The sequence below is a fragment of the Carcharodon carcharias genome, chromosome 18 (assembly GCF_017639515.1).
Source record: "Carcharodon carcharias isolate sCarCar2 chromosome 18, sCarCar2.pri, whole genome shotgun sequence".
Taxonomy (NCBI): domain Eukaryota; kingdom Metazoa; phylum Chordata; class Chondrichthyes; order Lamniformes; family Lamnidae; genus Carcharodon; species Carcharodon carcharias.
Window position 1 is genome coordinate 73,793,398 of NC_054484.1, and position 19,927 is coordinate 73,813,324.

The following is a 19,927-nucleotide window of genomic DNA, read 5'->3' on the forward strand; positions in this document are numbered from 1 at the left end:
AACATATGTTGCATATTATAACATATGTTGCAGCAAGGGGGAGGGAGGGGGAAAAGAGGAGCTGTTGTATAATTGCCATTATTGTAGAATTATACCTACCCAATCATGAAGACACTAGTTATGATTAAAAACACAAGCATCTATGAATATCTAATAAATTGTACTTTTAGGTTAATTACTTAACTTTTTTTAATGCATTCATGGGGTATGCTAGGCCAGCATTTATTGCCCATCCCTAATTGCCCTTGAGGAGGTGGTGGTGAGCTGCCTTCTTGAACTGCTGCAGTTCATGTGGTGTAGGTACACCCACAGTGCTGTTAGAGAGGGAGTTCCAGGATTTTGACCCAGCGACAGTGAAGGAACAGTGATATATTTCCAAGTCAGGATGGTGAGTGGCTTGGAGGGAAACTTCCAGGCGGCGGTGTTCCCATGTGTCTGCTGCCCTTGTCCTTCTAGATGGTAGTGGTCGTGGGTTTGGAAGCTGCTGTCTCAGAAGGCTTTGTGAGTTACTGCAGTGCATTTGTAGATCATACACACTGCTGCCACTGTGTGTCGGTGGTGGAGAGGGTGAATGTTTGTGGTAGGGGTGCCAATCAAGTGGGCTGCTTTGTCCTGGATGGTGTCAAGCTTCTTGAGTGTTGTTGGAGCTGCACTCATCCAGGCAACGGGGGAGTATTCCATCACACTACTGATTTGTGCCTTGTAGATGATGGACAGGCTTTGGGATGTCAGGGTTGAGCTACTCACTACAGGATTCCTAGCCTCTGACCTGCTTTTGTAGCCACAGTATTTATAAGGCTATTCCAGTTCAGTTTCTGGTCAATAGCAACCCCCAGAATGCTGATAGTGGGGAATTCAGTGATGGTCATGACATTGAATGTCAAGGAGCGATGGTCAGATTCTCTCTTGTTGGAGATAGTCATTGCCTGGCACTTGTATGACGCAAATGTTACTTGTTACATGCCACTTGTCAGCCCAAGCCTCGATATTGTCCAGGTCTTGCTGCATTTGGACATGGACTTCTTCAGTATCTGAGGAGTCGCGAATGGTCCAATAACCAGCAAACATCCCCACTTTGGACCTTAAGTTGGAAGGAAAGTCATTGATGAAACAGCTGAAGATAGTTGGGCCTAGGACACTACCCTGAGGAACTCCTGCAAGGATATCCTGGTACTGAGGTGATTGACATCCAACAACCATAACCATCTTCCTTTGCGCTAGATAGCACTCCAACCAGTGGAGAGTTTTCTCCCTGATTCCCATCGACTCCAGTTTAACTAAGGTGCCTTGATGCCACACTCGGTCAAATGCTGCCTTGATGTCAAGAGCAGTCACTCTCACCTCACCTCTGGAGTTCAGCTCTTTGGTCCATGTTTGAACAAAGGCTGTAATGAGGTCAGTAGCCGAGTGGGCCTAGCGGAACACAAACTGAGCGTCAGTGAGCAGGTTATTGCTAAGCAAGTGCTGCTTGCTAGCACTGTTGATGACCCTTTCCATTACTTTACTGATGATGGAGAGTGGACTGATGGGGCGGTATTTGACTGGGCTGGATTTGTCCTGCTTTGTGTACAGGACATACCTGGGCAATTTTCCACATTGCTGGGTAGATGCCAGTGTTGTAGTTGTTCTGGAACAGCTTGGCTAAGGGCACATAAAGTTCTGGAGCATAAGCCTTCAGTCCTATTGCCGGGATGTTGTGAGGGCCCATAGCCTTTTCAGTATCCAGTGCCTTCATCCGGTTCTTAACATCACATGGAGTGAACTGAATTGGTTGAAAACCAGCACCTATGGTGCTGGGGACCACCGGAGGAGGCCGAGATGGATCAATCGCATCTGGCTGAAGATTGTTGCAAATGCTTCAGCCTTATCTTTTGCATGGATTTGGTGGGCTCTTCCGTCACTGAGGATGGGAATATTTGTGGAGCCTCCTCCTTCAATAAGTTGTTTAACTGGCCTCCACCATTCATGACTGGATGTAGCAGGACTGCAGAGCTTAGATCTGATCTGTTGGTTATGGAATCTCTTAGCCATGTCTATCTCTTGTTGCTTATGCTGTTTGGCATGTAAGCAGCCCAGAGTATTAGCTTCACCAGGTTGACACCCCATGTTTAGGTATGCCTGGTGCTGCATCTGGCATGCCCTCCAGCACTCTTCATTGAACAGAGTTTGATCCCCTGGCTTGGTGTTAATGGTAGAGTGGGGAATATGCTGGGCCATGAGATTACAGATTATGGTTGAGTACAATTCTGCTGCTGCTAATGGTCCACAGCATCTCTTGGTTGCCCAGTTTTGAGTTGCTAGATCTGTTCAAAATCTATCCCATTTAGCATGGTGGTGATGCCACAGAATGATGGAGGGTATCTTCAACGTGAAGACATGACCTCATCGCCACAAGGACTGTGCGGTGGCCACTCCTATTGATACTGTCATGGTCAGATACATCTGTGGCAGGCAGGTTGGTGAGGATGAGGTCAAGTATGTTTTTCCCTCTTGTTGGTTCTCTCACCGCAGACCCACTCTTGCAGCTGTGCTCTTTAGGACTCGGCGAGTTCGTTAAGTAGTGTTGCTACCGAGCCACTCTTGGTGATGAACATTGAAGTCCCCAACCCAGAGTACATTCTATGCCCTTGCCACCTTCAGTGCTTCCTCCAGGTGGTGTTCAACACAGAGGAGTACTGATTCATTATTCATGGTCCAGAAACATTAAGTGCAGGTTTCTCTGACTGCCATGGAGCCTTTTTCTCCCCTTCAGGTTCCTCACCCAAAAAGCCAGCTTGTGAACAGGCTTAACAACCTGCAGGCAAGGAGATTCTGGAAAAAGCCATAACCATGGAGCAAATAATGGTAGTGGGGGCAGGAATGTGAGAGAAGAGTGTTGTTGAGGTTATGGGGTTGAGGGTGATCACAGGTGCTGACAGATCATAAGAGGGGTCGGGGGTGATCTGGGGATTGTCAATGGAGGAAGTTTACAAAGTAAGCTTGTTGGGCCAAGAGGAAACACAACTGCTCCTTCTGGCCTGCAAGCAGTGTTGAAAAGGCACTTACCTATGGATCCAGCCCTTCTAGTCTTGGTTAACTTGCTAAGTTTCCTGAGGTCTACGAAACCTGGCCAACATGGGTTAAAATGAAGACATGCAGTCTCCTTAAAAGGTTTCAATAACTGATCTGCCTCCCGAGAGCAGACTGGTCACTGTCCCTTATCCTGTCTCTGTTAAAACTGCAATTGGGAAGATTGAGTTGCTGTTGAAATTTTTAACATTCTTACCTCCCATCCATCCCAAAATCACCTGTTTTGTGAGGAGGCGGGGGGGGGTGTTAAACTTACCGCCAATGTTTCAGGACGTGTAAGCGAATGGTTCTTTTCACATCTACTTTTGTTTGAATTTGCTGAAGTCACTGACACATTCAGATGAAAAAATATTCAAAAGGTCTTGGAACACTACATTGCTAGTTCAGCATCTTAAAAGGCACTAAAGCAAAAAGAACAAAGGCAAATGCTGGAAATCTGAAATGCAAACAGAAAATGCTGGAGATATGCTGGAAATGCAGAGCAAGTCAGTCAACTTCTGTCATTAATGCTTTGAGTTCTGATTGAAAGATTACACACTAGAAAAGCCACACACTCTTTAACATTACTAATTAATCTGTTGTGTTTTTCCAACATTTTCATTTCTCCCTTTTTATTTTGGCTATTCTGATGCTCTCAGACCTCACAGTCCTTACTCTGCATGAATGTAAGTTTATTCAAACTTTGCTGCCTGTTTTCTATCTTGCATCAATTCTCTCTTGCACAGATGCATCAGCCCTGAGCTCACTAATCTACATTGGCTCGGATTCCTAAAGCCTCAAATTTAACCTTTTCCCCCTTATGTTCAAAGTCCTTCATGGCCTCCCCCACTCTCTATCTCTGTAGCATTCTCCAGCTCCATAACCACCTGGAATTCTGTATTCCTTCATTTCTGGCTTCTTACACATCCTAAAATTCCTTTGACCTATCATCAGTGGCCATACCTTCAGATGTCTAGGCCTTAAGCTCTTTGCCTCTTCATCAATTCCTTTAAGACCCTCCTTAAAACCAACCACTCTGATTAGCCTTCAAGACATCCCTCCTAAAACCTGCTCATTTGGTTTGTTGCTGATTTTTGTTAGATTATACATGTGTCAAGAACAGTCATTTTCTACAGTATAGGTGCTATACTGCTATAACTATCCTGCTGTTTGCATAATATATCTGACATTCTACAGTTCAAAGAAACCCAAGGTCTGTTGAGAGAAAGTCTAAATGTAGTAAGAACTTTTCCTTAAAGAGAAAAGGAACTTCTTTTTTGCAACTAGTTCATTTGCATTAAATGTTCAGTCCATAATCTCCTCTGGAAAATAGTTTCAGTGAATAAAGAAAGAGGAGAGCAAAAAAAAGTGAAGTCCTTTTTTAAGTGAATTTTATTTTCTAATTAAGGTGAGCATTGTGTGTGACTGGCAAAACAACATACTGGTATTGTCACACTGATGCATTTGGGGATCTCTTCTGATATTGCAGTTAACAGCAGAGTAGTTCACTGCATCTGACTTATCCTATAACTAACCTAGGAGATGATACCAAAAATGGGTGCAAAATTAGAATTGTATGCTTAAGTTTTTAGAAGTATGTAAGGGATTAAGGCATAAGGGATAAGATTGCAAATGCAATGTAAATTTTAAAGCAAAGTCTAATTATATCCAAGTACATGAATCAATTCTTTCCTTCACACAGCAGGTAATAGGGGATCAAAGCATTTGAAGGGGAATTCATTCAATGTCCACTCAAATAAAATGGATTAGAGTGCCAGCAATTTGCCAGAACTGGAACTTATAAACCGGTAATGCAAAATAATAAATAAATAAATAAATAACTAAGTAAATAAAATTCTTCAGACAATAGATGAAGTCATGGAGGAGTTAATGAAGAAATATGTGTTTGCACACATATCTCTTGCTGCACGCACCCTGTTGCTCATCAAGTGACATGGATCCAAGCTGTTTGTTTACCACAGAAGAAGGGGAATCTGAAACAAAAATTAGATTTAACTTAAAAATTAAATTGCACTTTTGTGAATATCTTTCCCCAAGCAAAAGAAAAAGCCATAAAGTTGTGAAAACCTTTCCTTAAAAAAATAATTTTTGCAAGGTGAGATATGGCAGGCTTTATGCTGTGACATAATTAATGTAAACTGGAACAACAAATCAACAAAAATAATTGATTTCTCAGAGGTAAAACACAATTTATTTCACAAGGAGAATTATATAAAATTTCAGTTTGCAAATGATTCTACTGTTTGATATTAAATAATGGCTTTATGATTGTGAATATTTTGTATTTAACCTGCATCCAGGTAGGAATCTAAAATATAAAGGTCAGCTAGAACATCGAAATGCACTACATTTAGCCTCAATGCCACAGAGAGGAGAGGGGAAGAAAATGTACTGGATTTTTGCTCCTGAATGATATTTAGTTATCCCAGTGCAAAAGGTCCAAATGAAGACAGGATTGTTGCTAACACTCAACATCTAGGCTCACACATGAAGAATGGACATTTGACAGAGGCATTGGAAGGCAAAAGCTTTGTGAAAGATATGGGTTTCAACATGGTTTCTAAAGGTGGTGAGAGAGAGAGGCTGAGAATTTAGAGACTTAGACAGGGGCAACTGAAGGCTCTGCCACCATTAACATTGCTTTGTCTTCCTCTGTAACCTCATATAATCTGCTATCAGTTCTGCTATGTACTTATGATAAACTTTTACTTTATTTAAAGACTCCAGTCAACATTATCTAAAATCCTGATAGTCATACCCTGTGAATCTAAGTTTATTTTTATCTTTTGTTACAGTGATAAACATGATAGAACACAAAGTACCCTCCCATTGTATATTCGGGTGAGTTTGGAAAAGTCGCCCAGCTGTACTGGGTGACTCGCATGGTTCTCTTTTAACTTCTAATAATTAAAATCATCTATCTTTGGACTCTCAGGTCAAATTATCTAAGTTGGTCACTACTAGTTGGCTTAAAAACTGTCCTAACAGTTTTTGAATAATTGATCCCTTGTTGGAGAGAATTTTTCAACATTTGAACTAAAATTATAAGTAAAATACCTACAACTCTGGTTTGTGGACCAGTAGGAGCATAAGTGCTCGCTTTCATTCCCTCATGCAAACCTACCACAATATACTCCCTCCACACCTGCAATCAGCTGACCCCAACCCAAGCTCACCATGATCTCTTGCTACTGCATGGTTTGAGCCCCATGTACTAACCATGTCTGAAATGTACCTGATATATTGTCAGCAAAAATGATCCATGATTGAATTAGATCTTTAAAAAACACTGTTATGACATAGCAGATGGTAAATGCTGAGTTGTTCAAATCCCAGAGGGAAACTTGAAACAGCTGTCACAACTAATTTTCAATTTGTATGTTTCAAGATGAGGGCTTTGAATTCAGTAAGAATAAGAGCACTGAGTCTTACGAGGTTTTTATCAAACTAAATTAAACATTTATTAATAAAAGATTGTAAGCACATACATATGTCTACAAATTACTGCTACAATAACTTTTGAATCCCCTAGGTAATCTGATTCCCAGTTATACCTTCGTTAAGGCAACAGTAAAACACATAGATTTTAAAAGACCCAGGCAAAGTAAACGATACCCTGAACAGTCAAATGCAAAATGAGTTCTCTAAACTTCAGTTCCTGAAGGCAGCATAGATGCTGAAGGCTGTTCATACTTGTTGATTCTTAGACTGCCTACCCTTAAACACAGCCTTCGCTCCTTTATACATATTTTCCCCTTTGAATGCAAATTCCCATCGTTTCACTGTGTCTTTGGACTTTATCTTTCTGATAATAAAATTATCTTGCAGCACTAACTTTTACCAGTAATCTTTGGGAAAAATAAACACACTCTTTCTAAACTTCACCTGGCTAGGTGACACATTTCACTCCCTCTTTTGAGAACAATCTAGCCTGGTTTATTTAAAAATGCAAATGTTCCCTTAGCACCTATATTTCTAAACTTCCCCTTGTTTACCTAATTAACATTTCAAACCTAACTTCTCTTTATACATCAAAGCACCAGACTAACTGCCCCTAATTCAATTTAGTCTCACAAACATACGCAGGCACATATAGACACACAGACACATCCCACTATTACTCTACTTTATAATAAATTCCAATTAAATTATGAGAGTTATATCTTCCTGACATCCTCCTCCATATTGAAAAATGAACCGTCATAATTTAAAAAGATGGCTTCATTTTTATTAACCCATCTTATACCATCTCCTCTACTTAGACTATTATAATACCAGATGCATGCATTAACATAATATATATACAAATCCATCACATCAAAAGAAATCATTCCAGTTCAGAGTCCAGGTTTTTAAATGTCCAATTTTCCCTTTAAGCTTCAAACTCTTGAAAAAAACATCTGTAATCAGATTTTCTCGTCTAGCGACATGTATAATCTGTAGATAAAATGGTTGCAGTAATAAGCTCCATGTGAATAGCCTTGCACTTCTATCTTGAAATTTGCCCATAAACTTTAAAGGTTTGTGGTCTGTATAAACAATTATTTCTGACGAATTGTTTGCCACACAATTTCAAAATGCTGCATTGCTCACACCAAACCCAAAGTCTCTTTTACGATCATTGAATATCTTCTCTGTTGTGCATTCAACTTGGTGAAAAATACCCTATCTGTTTTTCCAATTCCAGTGTCATCTTCTTGTAATAGTATGGCCCCAATGCCTATATCACTTGCGTCAACGGCCGACTTAAATTGCTTGGCATAATTGGGTACTGTCAAAACTGGTGTCGTAGTTAATACAGTTTTCAAATTGTCAAATGCTTTCTGATACTCATGTGTCCATTGAAACTTCTTGTTCCTTTTTGATAGTTCAGTCAGTGGAGCAACCATACTGCTAAAATTTGGTTCAAATTTCTGATAAAACCCATTCATGCCCAGAAATTTCAAAACTTGTTTTGTTCTAGGCACTGGGAAATCCATGATAGCATTGACTTTCTCGGAGCCACTTTACCATGTCCACTGGTATGACCTAGATATGTAAAATGCGCTTTTGCAAATTCACTTTTAGCCAAGTTTATCACCAAATTAGCTTCTTGTAATTGAGTAAATAATTCTTCCAGATGTTGTAAATGCTCGTCCCGTGTATGATTGAAAATGATCAAATCGTCAATATGAACAGCACAATTGCTCAGACCTGCAATTACTTTGTTTGTCAGTCTTTGAAATGTCGCAGGTGCATTTTTCATCCAAATGCCATGACTTTAAACTGATATAGTCCAATTGGCAACAGAGCCAATATCGCCTTTGCTCTCTCTAATAATGGTACTTGTCAAAATCCTTTTAGCAAGTCAATCTTTGTGATAAATTTTGATTGTCCCAGTTTCTCAATGCAATCTTCCAACCTTGTTATAGGATATGAATCCACTTTTGTCACTACATTCACCTTTTGATAGTCCACACACTGTCTATGTGTTCCATCCAGTTTCGGTATCAGTACAATAGGCGAACTCCAGTAACCACAACTAGATTCAATGATATCATTTTGAAGCATGAAGTTAATTTCTTTCTGTACTTGTGATAACTTTGTCGATTTAATCTATAAGCCTTACCGAAGATGAAACTTCTACAGACACTTCATGTATAACTGAATCTGTCTTCCCCAACTTATTCCCACAAATAGGTTTGTGTGATTGCAGTAGCTTTTCCAAATCACTTTGACACTTGTCGGGAAGGTAACTCAATATTACATTTAAATATTCAAGTACCTCCTCATTATACAATTTGCTTAGAGGAAAATCAAATTCAGAATCCTGCATTTCTACTTCTTTCTCATTATCTACCACCACTAACACTCCTTTTGGTCCTCTTCCCTGTCAAAGTACTTTTAAAGTATATTTACATGACATACCCTCTGCTTCTTTCTTCTAGCCGGAATATTTATTAAATAATTTACTATACTCAGTTTCTTTTCAATCCAGTAAGGCCCACTAAACCTTGCCTTTAATCAGTCACCCAGTACCGGTAACAGAACTTGCACTTTCTCTCCAGCAACAAAATTCCAAGCTGTAGCTTTCCTATTCATCACTTACTGTGATATCTTTAAATGTTCCCTAGCCAAATCACATGCTCTGTCCAATCTCTCTTTGAAGTTTGATACATATTCGAGGAGAGTAGTTTCTGAATTTTGACACACCAATTTCTCATAAATCAGTTTCAGGTGATCCCCTTACCTCATGACCACAGACTAGTTCGAAAGGACTAAAACCAGTCAATGCATTAGGAGTTTCCCTAATAGCAAATAACAAGAATGGAATTCCTCTATCCCAATCCTGTGGGTAATCTTGACTGTACACTCAGACCATAGTTTTTAGAGTTTGATGCCATCCATCACCAGCCCTTTGTGACTCAGGATGATAAGCTGCTGACTTAAATTGTTTTATCCCCAAACTGTTCATTACTTCCTTAAAAAGCTAGGACAGTAAATTTGAACCCTGATCTGATTGTATTTCCTTAGGTAAACCATATATTGTAAAAAATTTAGTTAACTCTTCTACAATCTTCTTTGTTGTAATGTTTCTCAAAGGTATTGCTTTAGGAAATCTGGTAGACACATCTATTATTGTCAGTAAGTATTGATTTCCACTTTTCATCTTAGGGAGAGGTCCTACACATCAATCATGACCCTAGTAAAAGGTTCTTCAAATTCTGGAATTGGAATTAAAGGTACCAACTTAATCATTGCTTGTGGTTTCCCTATCACCTGACATGTGTAACATGTTCTACAGAATTAGACTACATCCCTTTGCAACCCAGTGGAAAAAAAATGTTTTTGTATCTTTGCCTTTGTCTTTCTAATTTCTAAATGTCCCCCCATTGGAATTTCATGAGCCAAACTCAGAATCTCATGTCTATACCAAATGGGATAACAATCTGATGGACCTCCTTCCAGCTTTCATTTGCTGAAACATGTTATGGCCCCCACTTTCTCATTAAAATATTACCCTTAAGGTAATATTCTGGAATACATTCTGCCTCTGTTTCTGAGTAAGCTGTCTGATATAAATTTTTATTTTCAAATCCTTTTTCTGCAACTCCACCAACTGCCTTGAGTTAAACACTTCAGCTTGTTTTCCAGTCTTTCTTCCTGAACAAAGTTATCAAACACGGCGTCAGCTAATTGGATTTCAAAACTTATTCCTGCCTTTGAACCTCCTGTCCTTCTTGTTTAAACTTATGAGCCTGTGATCTTGTAATCACACAATCTGGAAACAATCCAGGATGCTCCCTCTGTAACATTTCTGTTGTAGACACTTCCAGAGGCTGCTCAATTACAATATGCATCACCCACATTTGTGATCCAGCTATATCATTACCCAGAATAAACTGGACCCCTGCAATGGGCATTTTTTCCCTACTCCAACAGTCACCTCACCTGTTTTCTACTTACTCTTTAAATTTACCTTCCATAAGGGAATAGGTTTGGCATCTCCATGAACCCCATTTATTATCACCTGTTGCTGCAATACTCCCTCTGAGCAACAAATGGCATTATCCCACAGCTTAAAGAATTGACTAGCCCTTGTGTCTCTTAAAATTCTAACATCTTTACCTACTCCACTCTGAACACATGGAAAAACCTTCCCTTCACATACAAATACTCTAAACATTTCTGCAACCTGCTCCTCCAAATTCTCTTGGGTAAATTGTGAACAATTCCTACTTGTTTACCTATCACTGATTCTCCCTGTTTTACTTGTACACAAGCCACTGGTTTTTCTTGCACCTGAACTTCAGAGCCCACAACACTTTTACTTCCGGTCCTTTTCTGCACTCCTATAATTCCAACAGATTTTCCATGCAATTTCCAGCACACTGACTTTGTGTGTTCAACTTTATTACAATGAAAAAACAGAAGGCCCGAACAATCCCCATCCACCACTACTCTCCTCTGTCTGGCTGAACTTGTTCTCACACTGAACAATATCTTCTTAAACTCCTCTCACTTCCTCTAAATAAAAGGTGTGGCTATGGGTACCCGCATGGGCCCCAGTTATGCCTGTCTCTTTACGGGGTATGTGGAACATTCCTTGTTCCAGTGCTACTCCGGCCCCATCCCACAACTCTTTCTCCAGTACATCAATGATTACTTCGGTGCTGCTTCAGGCTGTCGCCTGAACCTGGAAAAAATTATTAATTTTGCTTCCAATTTCCACCCCACCATCATTTTCACATGCTCCATCTCTGATATTTCCCTTCCCTTCCTTGACCTCTCTGTCTCAATTTCTGCTGATAGACTGTCCTATTCATTACAAACCTACCGACTCCCACAGTTACCTCGACTACAGCTCCTCACACCCCGCTTCCTGTAAGGACTCCATCCCACTCTCAGTTCCTTCGCCTCCGTCGCATCTGTTCAGATGATGCCACTTTCAAAAACAGTTCCTCTGACATGTCTTCCTTCTTCCTTAACCGAGGTTTTCCACCCACAGTGGTTGACAGGGCCCTCAACCGTGTCCGGCCCATCTCCCGCGCATCTGCCCTCACACCTTCCTCTTCCTCCCAGAACCATGATAGGGTCCCCCTTGTCCTCACTTATCACCCCACCAGCCTCCGCATTCAAAGGATCATCCTCCGCCATTTCTGCCAACTCAAGCATCATGCCACCACCAAACACATCTTCCCTTCACCCTCTCTGGTGGCATTCCGCAGGGATCGTTCCCTCCGGGACACCCTGGTCCATTCCTCCATCAACCCCTACACCTCAACCCCCTCCCACAGCACCTTCCCATGCAACCGCAGAAGGTGCAACACCTGCCCCTTTACTTCCCTTCTCTTCACTGTCCAAGGGCCCAAACACTCCTTTCAAGTGAAGCAGCACTTCACTTGCACTTCCCTCAAATTAGTCTACTGCATTCGCTGCTCCCAATGTGGTTTCCTCTACATTGGAGAGACCGAACGCAGACTGGGTGATCACTTTGCAGAACACCTTTGGTCTGTCCGCAAGCATGGCCCAGACCTCCCTGTCGCTTGCTATTTCAACACTCCACTCTGCTCTCATGCCCACATGTCCATCCTTGGCCTGCTGCATTATTCCAGTGAAGCTCAGCGCAAACTGGAGAAACAGCACCTCATCTTTACAGCCTTCCGGACTGAAAATTGTGTTCAACAATTTTAAATCATGAACTCTTTTCTCTATCCCCAACCCCTTTCTGATCCTTTTTCCCCCCCAATAGAACCATAGAACACTACAGCACAGAAAACAGGCCATTTGGCCCTTCTAGTCTGTGCCGAAATATTATTCCGCTAGTCCCATTGACCTGCACCTAGTCCGTAACCCTCCAGACCTCTCCCATCCATGTATCTATCTAATTTATTCTTAAAACTTAAGAGTGAGCCTGCATTTACCACGTCAGATGGTAGCTTGTTCCACACTCTTACCACTCTCTGAGTGAAGAAGTTCCCCCTAATGTTCCCCCTAAACCTTTCCCCTTTCACCCTAAAGCAATGTCCTCTCATGTTTATTTCTCCTAATCTAAGTGGAAAGAGCCTACTCGCATTTACTCTGTCTATTCCCCTCATAATTTTGTAAACTTCTATCATATCTCCCCTCATTTTTCTAAGCTCCAAGGAATTAAGTCCTAACCTGTTTAATCTTTCTCTGTAACTCAATTCCTTAAGACCTGGACACATCCTAGTAAATCTTCTCTGCACTCTCTCAATCTTACTGATATCCTTCCTGTAGTTAGGCGACCAGAACTGCACACAATACTCCAAAGTTGGCCTCACCAATGTCTTATACAACCTCAACATAACATCCCAACTCCTATATTCAATACTTTGATTTATGAAGGCCGGCATGCCAAAAGTTTTCTTTACAACCTTGTCTATCTGTGACGCCACTTTCAGGGAACTATGTATCTGAACTCCCAGATCCCTTTGTTCCTCCGCACTCCTCAGTGCCTTACCATTTACTGTGTATGTCCTACCTTGGTTTGACCTTCCAAAATGTAACACCTCACACTTTTCCGCATTAAATTCCATCTGCCATTTTCTGGACCATTTTTCCAGTTGGTCCAGATCTCTCTGCAAGCTTTGAAAGCTTTCCTCGCTGTCCACAACGCCTCCAATCTTAGTGTCATCAGCAAACTTGCTGATCCAATTCACCACATTATCATCCAAATCACTGAAATAGACAACAAACAACAATGGTTGCAGCACAGATCCCTAAGGCACACCACTAGTCAAAGACCTCCAGTCTGAAGCAATCATCCACTACCACTCTCTGTCTTCTCCCACACAGCCAATTTCGAATCCAGTTTACAACCTCTCCATGGATACCAAGTGTCTGGACCTTCTGAACTAACCTCCCACATGGGACCTTGTCAAAGGCCTTACTAAAGTTCATGTAGACAACATCCACAGCCTTTCCTTCATCTACTTTCTTGGTAACCTCCTTGAAAAACTCTACAAGGTTCGTTAAACATGACCTACCACGCACAAAGCCACGCTGACTATCCTTAATCAGCCCTTGGCTGTCCAAATAATTATATATCCGATCTCTCAGAACACCTTCCAATAATTTACCTACTACTGACATCAGGCTCACTGGCCTGTAATTACCTGGTTTACTTTTGGAGCCTTTTTTAAACAACGGAACAACATGAGCTACCCTCCAATCCTCCGGCACCTCACCCGTGGTTAAGGATATTTTAAATATTTCTGCCAGGGCTCCTGCAATTTCTACACTAGTCTCCCTCAAGGTCCGAGGGAATATCATGTCAGGCCCGGGGGATTTATCTACCTTTGTTCGCTGTAAGGCAGTAAGCACCTCCTCCTCTTTAATCTCTATATGTTCCATGAAACTACTGCTTGTTTCCCTTCCTTCCTTATACACTATGCCAGTTTCCTGAGTAAATACTGATGCAAAAAAACTGTTTAATATCTCCCCCATCTCGTGAGGCTCCACACATAGACGACCACTCTGATCTTCAAGGGGACCAATTGTGTCCCTTATTATCCTTTTACTCTTAATATACTTGTAGAAAAAAAAAATTATATAGATCTTTCTTTTCCCACCTATTTCCATTATTTTTAAATGTATTTCCATCCATTGTTTTATCTCTACCTTTTAGCCTATTTCGATCCCTTCCCTTCACCCCACCCCCATTAGGGCTGTCTGTACCTTGCTTGTCCTACTTTCTACCCTTAATTAGCACATTCCTTAGATCATATCACCACCTTCAACACCTCTGTCTTTTTGTCTATGACATCTTTTGGCTATCTGCACCTATCACTGGCCCTCTATCCAGCTCTACTTGTTCCCCACCACCCCCCCTCCCAACCCTGAAACCAGCTTATATTTCACCTCTTTTCTATTTTTACTTAGTTCTGTTGAAGAGTCATACGGACTTGAAACGTTAGCTGTGTTCCTCTCCGCAGATGCTGCCAGGCCTGCTGAGTTTTTCCAGGTATTTTTGTTTTGGATTTCCAGCAACTGCAGTTTTTTGCTTTTATTACAATGAAAACATCTCAATTTTCCAATGTCATTTCTACCCTTAGCATCCTCAGTTTTACTGAGAAAAAACTCCTGTGAATTTCTACCTACTCCTCTTTACGGACTACCCACCTTCCTTTCACCTTCCCACTTTCTATCCTTTTCCGATTTAAAAGGGTGACTAAAAAAGGTTTATCTCTATGAACTAACTCATAATCATCAGCTATCTCTGCTGCTTGTCTTACCATTTGAACCCTCTGTTCCTCCACATAAGTTCTCACTGCCGAAGGAATTGAATCTTTAAATTCTTCCAAAAGAATTACTTCTCTCAGAGCTGCATATGTTGTCTCTATTTTCAATGCCTGAATCCACTAGTCAAAATTACTTTGTTTTACGCTTTCAAACGCAATGTAAGTTTACCTCGGCTGTTTGCTCATTCCTAAATTTCTGCCTGTGTGTCTCAAGAACCAACTCATATGCACTCGAAATAATCTTTTTTACCACATCACAGTTCACCGACATTTCTTCTGACAGTGAAGCATAAACCTCATGTGCTCTACCCACCAACCTGGATTGTAACAATAATGTCCAGTTTTCTTGTGGCCATTTCATCTGTTTAGCTATCTTCTCAAATGAAACAAAGAATGCTTCAACAACTCTTTTCTCAAACTTCGGAAGAGCTTGTACAAAGTTAAACATCTCCTCACTGGGTGCTGGTCTGGAAATAAGTCCTTCTTCATCTACTGGCGTCTTTTTTTTTAAAATGCCTGCATTTTAAGCTGGAACTCTCTCTCTCTTTCTTTTTCCTCCTTCTCTAATTTCACCATTTCTGTTTCCCTTTCTTGTTTTCTTTTTCTCTCCCATTTTTCTGTCTGTTCCCTTTGAAATGCTCTTCCTTTATCGTCTGCCCCTAGCTCAAGTTTTTTTCATTTTCTTTGCTTGTTCAAATTCAAGCCCCTTCAATTCTAACTGGAGTTTCACTACCTCCAGCTACTCACTAGTGTCAGGTATCACTTCTAATTTTAAATGCTGTGTTATACCTTCAATTACATCTGCTTTCTTAACCCCTGCAGCTAACCCAATTGTAATTTATCTGCCAATTCCTTTAACTTAACTTTAGTTACTTTTTATAAACCAGCCAAAGTTATAACTTCGACTCCCAGACAAGACTTAGCAATTGACAAAGCCATTTGCAGTCTCACCATTACAAATAAATCCTCACACCAACTCCTGACTTCAAAGTGTTTCTCATACACGTAACCATAAGATTCACCAGCTCCAACCCAATCAAGGAGTTTCAAATATAATCCACAAAAAGTCCCCATTTTTTGTTATGACACAGCAGATGGTAAAGGTTGAGCTGCTCAAATCCCAGAGGGAACCTTGAAATAACTGTCACAACTAAGTTTCAATTTGTATGTTTTGAGATGTGGGCTTTGAATTCAGTAACAATAAGACCACCAAGTCTTAAAAGGTTTTTATAAAACTAAAATAACACTAACAAAATAATAGATTGTAAGCATGTACATATGTCTACAAATTACTGCTACAATAATTTTTAAAACCCATGGTTAACCTGATGCCCAGCTATACCTTTAAGGCAACAATGAAGCACATAGGGCAGAATTTTCCATTCGGCGTGCGGGCGCACACATGACTGCCGGAATGTTAAATGACGCGCGATGACATCAGGCGTGCGTCCCGATGTCATCCTGAAGTCATGCGATATTTCATTCGGTGGTCCAGCACTGGAATCGGCTGCGCGCCCGCCAATAATTGATAGGCCAATTAAGGCCATTAATCAGGTAATTAACCTGAATTTTACGCTGTCCATCCAACCTTATGGTTGGCGGGCAGGCGAAAAGGCCAAGCGGCCTTTACATTCTTTAGGAAACCTCATCCACAAGCGGGATGAGGTTTCCTAAAGCATTTACAAATTAAATGAAAACTCTTTTTTGCAAAATAAAAACATGCCCCATCTCATGTGACATAGTCACATGAGGGATATGTTTCATTAAATTTTTATTGTATTTATTTATTTTTTTAAAAAAGTGCTTCAATCTCCCTGAGGCAGCTCTGTGCCACAGGGAGATTGAAGCTCTTTTTCGCACGCATGCATGGAAGAAGGCAGGGCCCGATTCTCCCTCCTCCACACGCCCGCATAGTGGCGCTACGACTCGCAATCCTTGCAGGGCAGGCCTTATTTGGCCCGCCCACGTGAAATCGTGGTGCGAAGCCAATCATGGGCAGCAGTCAGCCCTGTGACCACCCCTGTCTGTTCCCGCCGAGCCCGCCTAATGAATGGAAAATCCTGGTCATTGATTTTATAAGACCCAGGCAAAGTAAACAATACCCTGAACAGTCAAATGCAAAATGAGTTCTCTAAACTTCAGTCCCTGAAGGCAGCAGTTTGAGGCATAGATGCTGAAGGCTTTTCACACTTGTTGAATCTTAGACTGCCCGCCCTTAAACAGAGCCTTCGCTCCTTTACACATATTTTCCCCTTTGAATGCAAATTCCCATTGTTTCACTATGTCTTTCTGATAATAAAACTCTCTCGTAACAGTAAGTTTTACCAGTAATCTTTGGGAAAAATAAACACGCTCTTTCTAAACTTCACCCGGCTGGGTGACACATTTCACTCTTTTGAAAACAATCTAGCCTGGTTTATTTGAAAACGTGTTCTCTTGACACCTATGTTTCTAAACTTCCCCATGTTTACCTAATTAACATTTCAAACCTAACTTCTCTTTTACATCAAAGCACCCAGCCTAGCTGCCTCTAATTCAATTAAGTCTCAAACACGCATATAGACACATACCACTATTACCCTATTTTACAATAAATTCCAATAACATTATGAGGACTATTATATCTTCCTGACAAAACTAAGGGCAGAATTTTTAGCTCAGCGGGCGGGTGCACACCCGACCCAATCGATGCGAAATCACGTGAGATGACATCAGGTGAGCGTACCAACGTTAACCCGCACCCTCACGATATTTCGGTTGGTGGGCGCATGCAAAAGTTGGAAGCGCATCCGCCTACAGTTAAGAGGACAATTAAGGTAATCACAGGTGCAACTGTGTCCGATTTTTCATAGTCCATCCAATCTTACGGTTGGTGGACGGGCGTATAGGCCAGGTGGACTTTGCATTTTTCATGACCTCATCCAAGGGCGGGATGAGGTTTCCGTTGTTAAATGAAAGAAAAAGAAAAAATCTATGGACAGCATTTTTAGCATGTATATGTTCAGATGACTGATTAAGATGCTTGCACATTTTTTTGCTGATTTAAAAATCTTTATTTAATGCTTTTTCAGGTCTTCAATCCCCTGAGGAAGCTCTCTGCCTTCAGGGAGCTTCCTACCAGCGCTCTCCCGCGTCTTCGCTGACGTCAGTGCCCGCCCTTCTCCCGTCCCCACCCGAGCAGCACTGAGCATCTCAGCGCGCATTTCACGTTGGCTGCCTGTTGATCGGCCGATCGCTGTCGGCGCTCCGTTCCCTGGCCGATCCCGGGCCCACCGATCGCACACGCCTGCCGACTTAAAAATTCTGCTCTAATACTGAGCAAAATTCTAAAATTGTTCGCTAGTTCTCTTAAACCCAGACACTGATAATATACCATGTCTTTTTACAGTCCCTGCTAGATAAATAGTATTGTGAAATAACTGCTACCATCAATATTGACTTTTAAAAAAACTTTCAACAATTACAAAAATTCTGTGTGTCTGTCTGTTCTTGGTGGATCACCACAATTTCATTATTCTTACAAATGTTATTTTAGTTGAATGTAGGTTTCAGATGCTCAAGTTATTTGATACACATTACACTCTATAGATATTGTAGGCCTGTGAAATTATATTGCAACTTCTCATGTACAGCATTTTCAACTATACCACAGCATTACAGTATGCCCTGGACCAATAATCCAGGGAGTAGGGGTTCAAATCCCAATGTGAGATTTTGATAATTTGGTATCACGTAAAAACCAGTAAAAGTAACCACAAAGCTATCAATGTTTGTACAACCAACTGATTCACTAATGTCCTTTATGGAAGGAAAACTTTCATCTTTCTGGCTTGTATGTGACTCCAGACCAACACTAATGTTGACCAACACTTAAACGTCCTCTTAAGTGGACTAGCAAGCCACTCAATTGTGTAAGGATAAATAGTGACTGGAAAGAAATCATGACCTTGCCTTGCCAGTGATGTTTCCATTCCAAGAATTAATTTGTAAATAACAAAAAATGTATACAATCTGCAGGACTCAAATTAGCAAAACAATTTTAGCATGATTTCACACTATAACTGTAGCATGGGCAAAGCAGCTTCATTTCACACTGATGCTGGACTTAGTGAAAATGAAGCCTAAATCCAGACAGGTTCTCCAATCTGGCAACGGACTGAAGTGGAGTAGGTAGTTTTTGCTTTAGTTAGTTTGAGTCTTAACACCCAACTTGTGTTTCATACGTTCAGAGCAGATATGAAACTAAAACTGCCCTTCACCATGTTGAACTTGCAGGTCAGGCTTTTGTCTGCTTGCGTACTTGACAACCCATTACATCCCTTCCCCGAACTCCATTCACCATCACGGGCAGAAAAATCACAGCAGAATATCCCAGCCATTATACTAATGTGTTTCCAAAAACACTGAAGGTACTGATTTTGATCAACTTCGATAATTTAAACTGAATACACTATAGTACAGCAGATAAAGCAAGTTAAATTGAAGAAAACCCAACACAAGCCGTACTGGATTCACTCCAAATAAATTCCACAATTAATTCAGTTATTCCACTTTTAATATATAGGGTGAAATTTTCCCAGGCTATTAGAAGTGGACTCGGGCAAGAAAACTGCAGGAAGTGTTGGGTCAGGACCCTAATTAGGTCCCGCCCCCTTCTGGCTTTCCCAAGGGCGGGTTGGGAGTGCAGCAGGAAACTCATGTAGCTGAGGTGGTGGGGGGTGGAGCCAAAGGCTATTAGGAACGACTTTGCACATGAATTCCCTTTCCAACAGTGCAGGACTTCCTGTGTCTAAAATCCAGCAGGTAAGATGAGGCGAGTGCGTAGGGAGAAGAACTTCTTCAGTGAAAACTGACAAGCTGTGAAGGCTTTGACCTGTCACGCTGAAGAGCTCCAGTCAAGGTCAGATGAAAATTTGCCGTCAAAAGCAATCCTTTTCTCGGAGGGTGCTATCACCTGTCAAGCACTTCACCTATCTTCAGCTGCACCTTCCTGTTGCCAACTTTCAGAGAAGCACTGGAATTGCTTATGCAGCCTCACCATCCACTTCTGCTGAGGGCCAAGGGCTGGGGGCTTACCACTGCTAAAAGCTTCAGCATCAGCAAGAGCAACGCCA

At 41.2% G+C, this 19,927-nt stretch overlaps 1 protein-coding gene across 6 annotated transcripts in view; it reads right to left on the reverse strand.

The window, feature by feature from the left end:
* The window catches only part of dcaf6 (ddb1 and cul4 associated factor 6), a 178,344-nt gene that overhangs the window by 74,011 nt on the left and 84,406 nt on the right, over positions 1-19,927 (reverse strand). For 5 of the 6 annotated variants that reach the window (XR_005945770.1, XM_041210641.1, XM_041210640.1 and 2 more), the window contains one exon: positions 4,983-5,042. The exons of the other annotated variant lie outside the window; for it this stretch is intronic. Coding sequence is in view for 4 of the 5 variants with exons in the window: in XM_041210641.1 (XP_041066575.1) it covers positions 4,983-5,042 (60 nt within the window). In the remaining variant the exon portion in view is untranslated. The remainder of the gene's footprint in view (positions 1-4,982; positions 5,043-19,927) is intronic. 6 annotated transcript variants of the gene reach the window in all.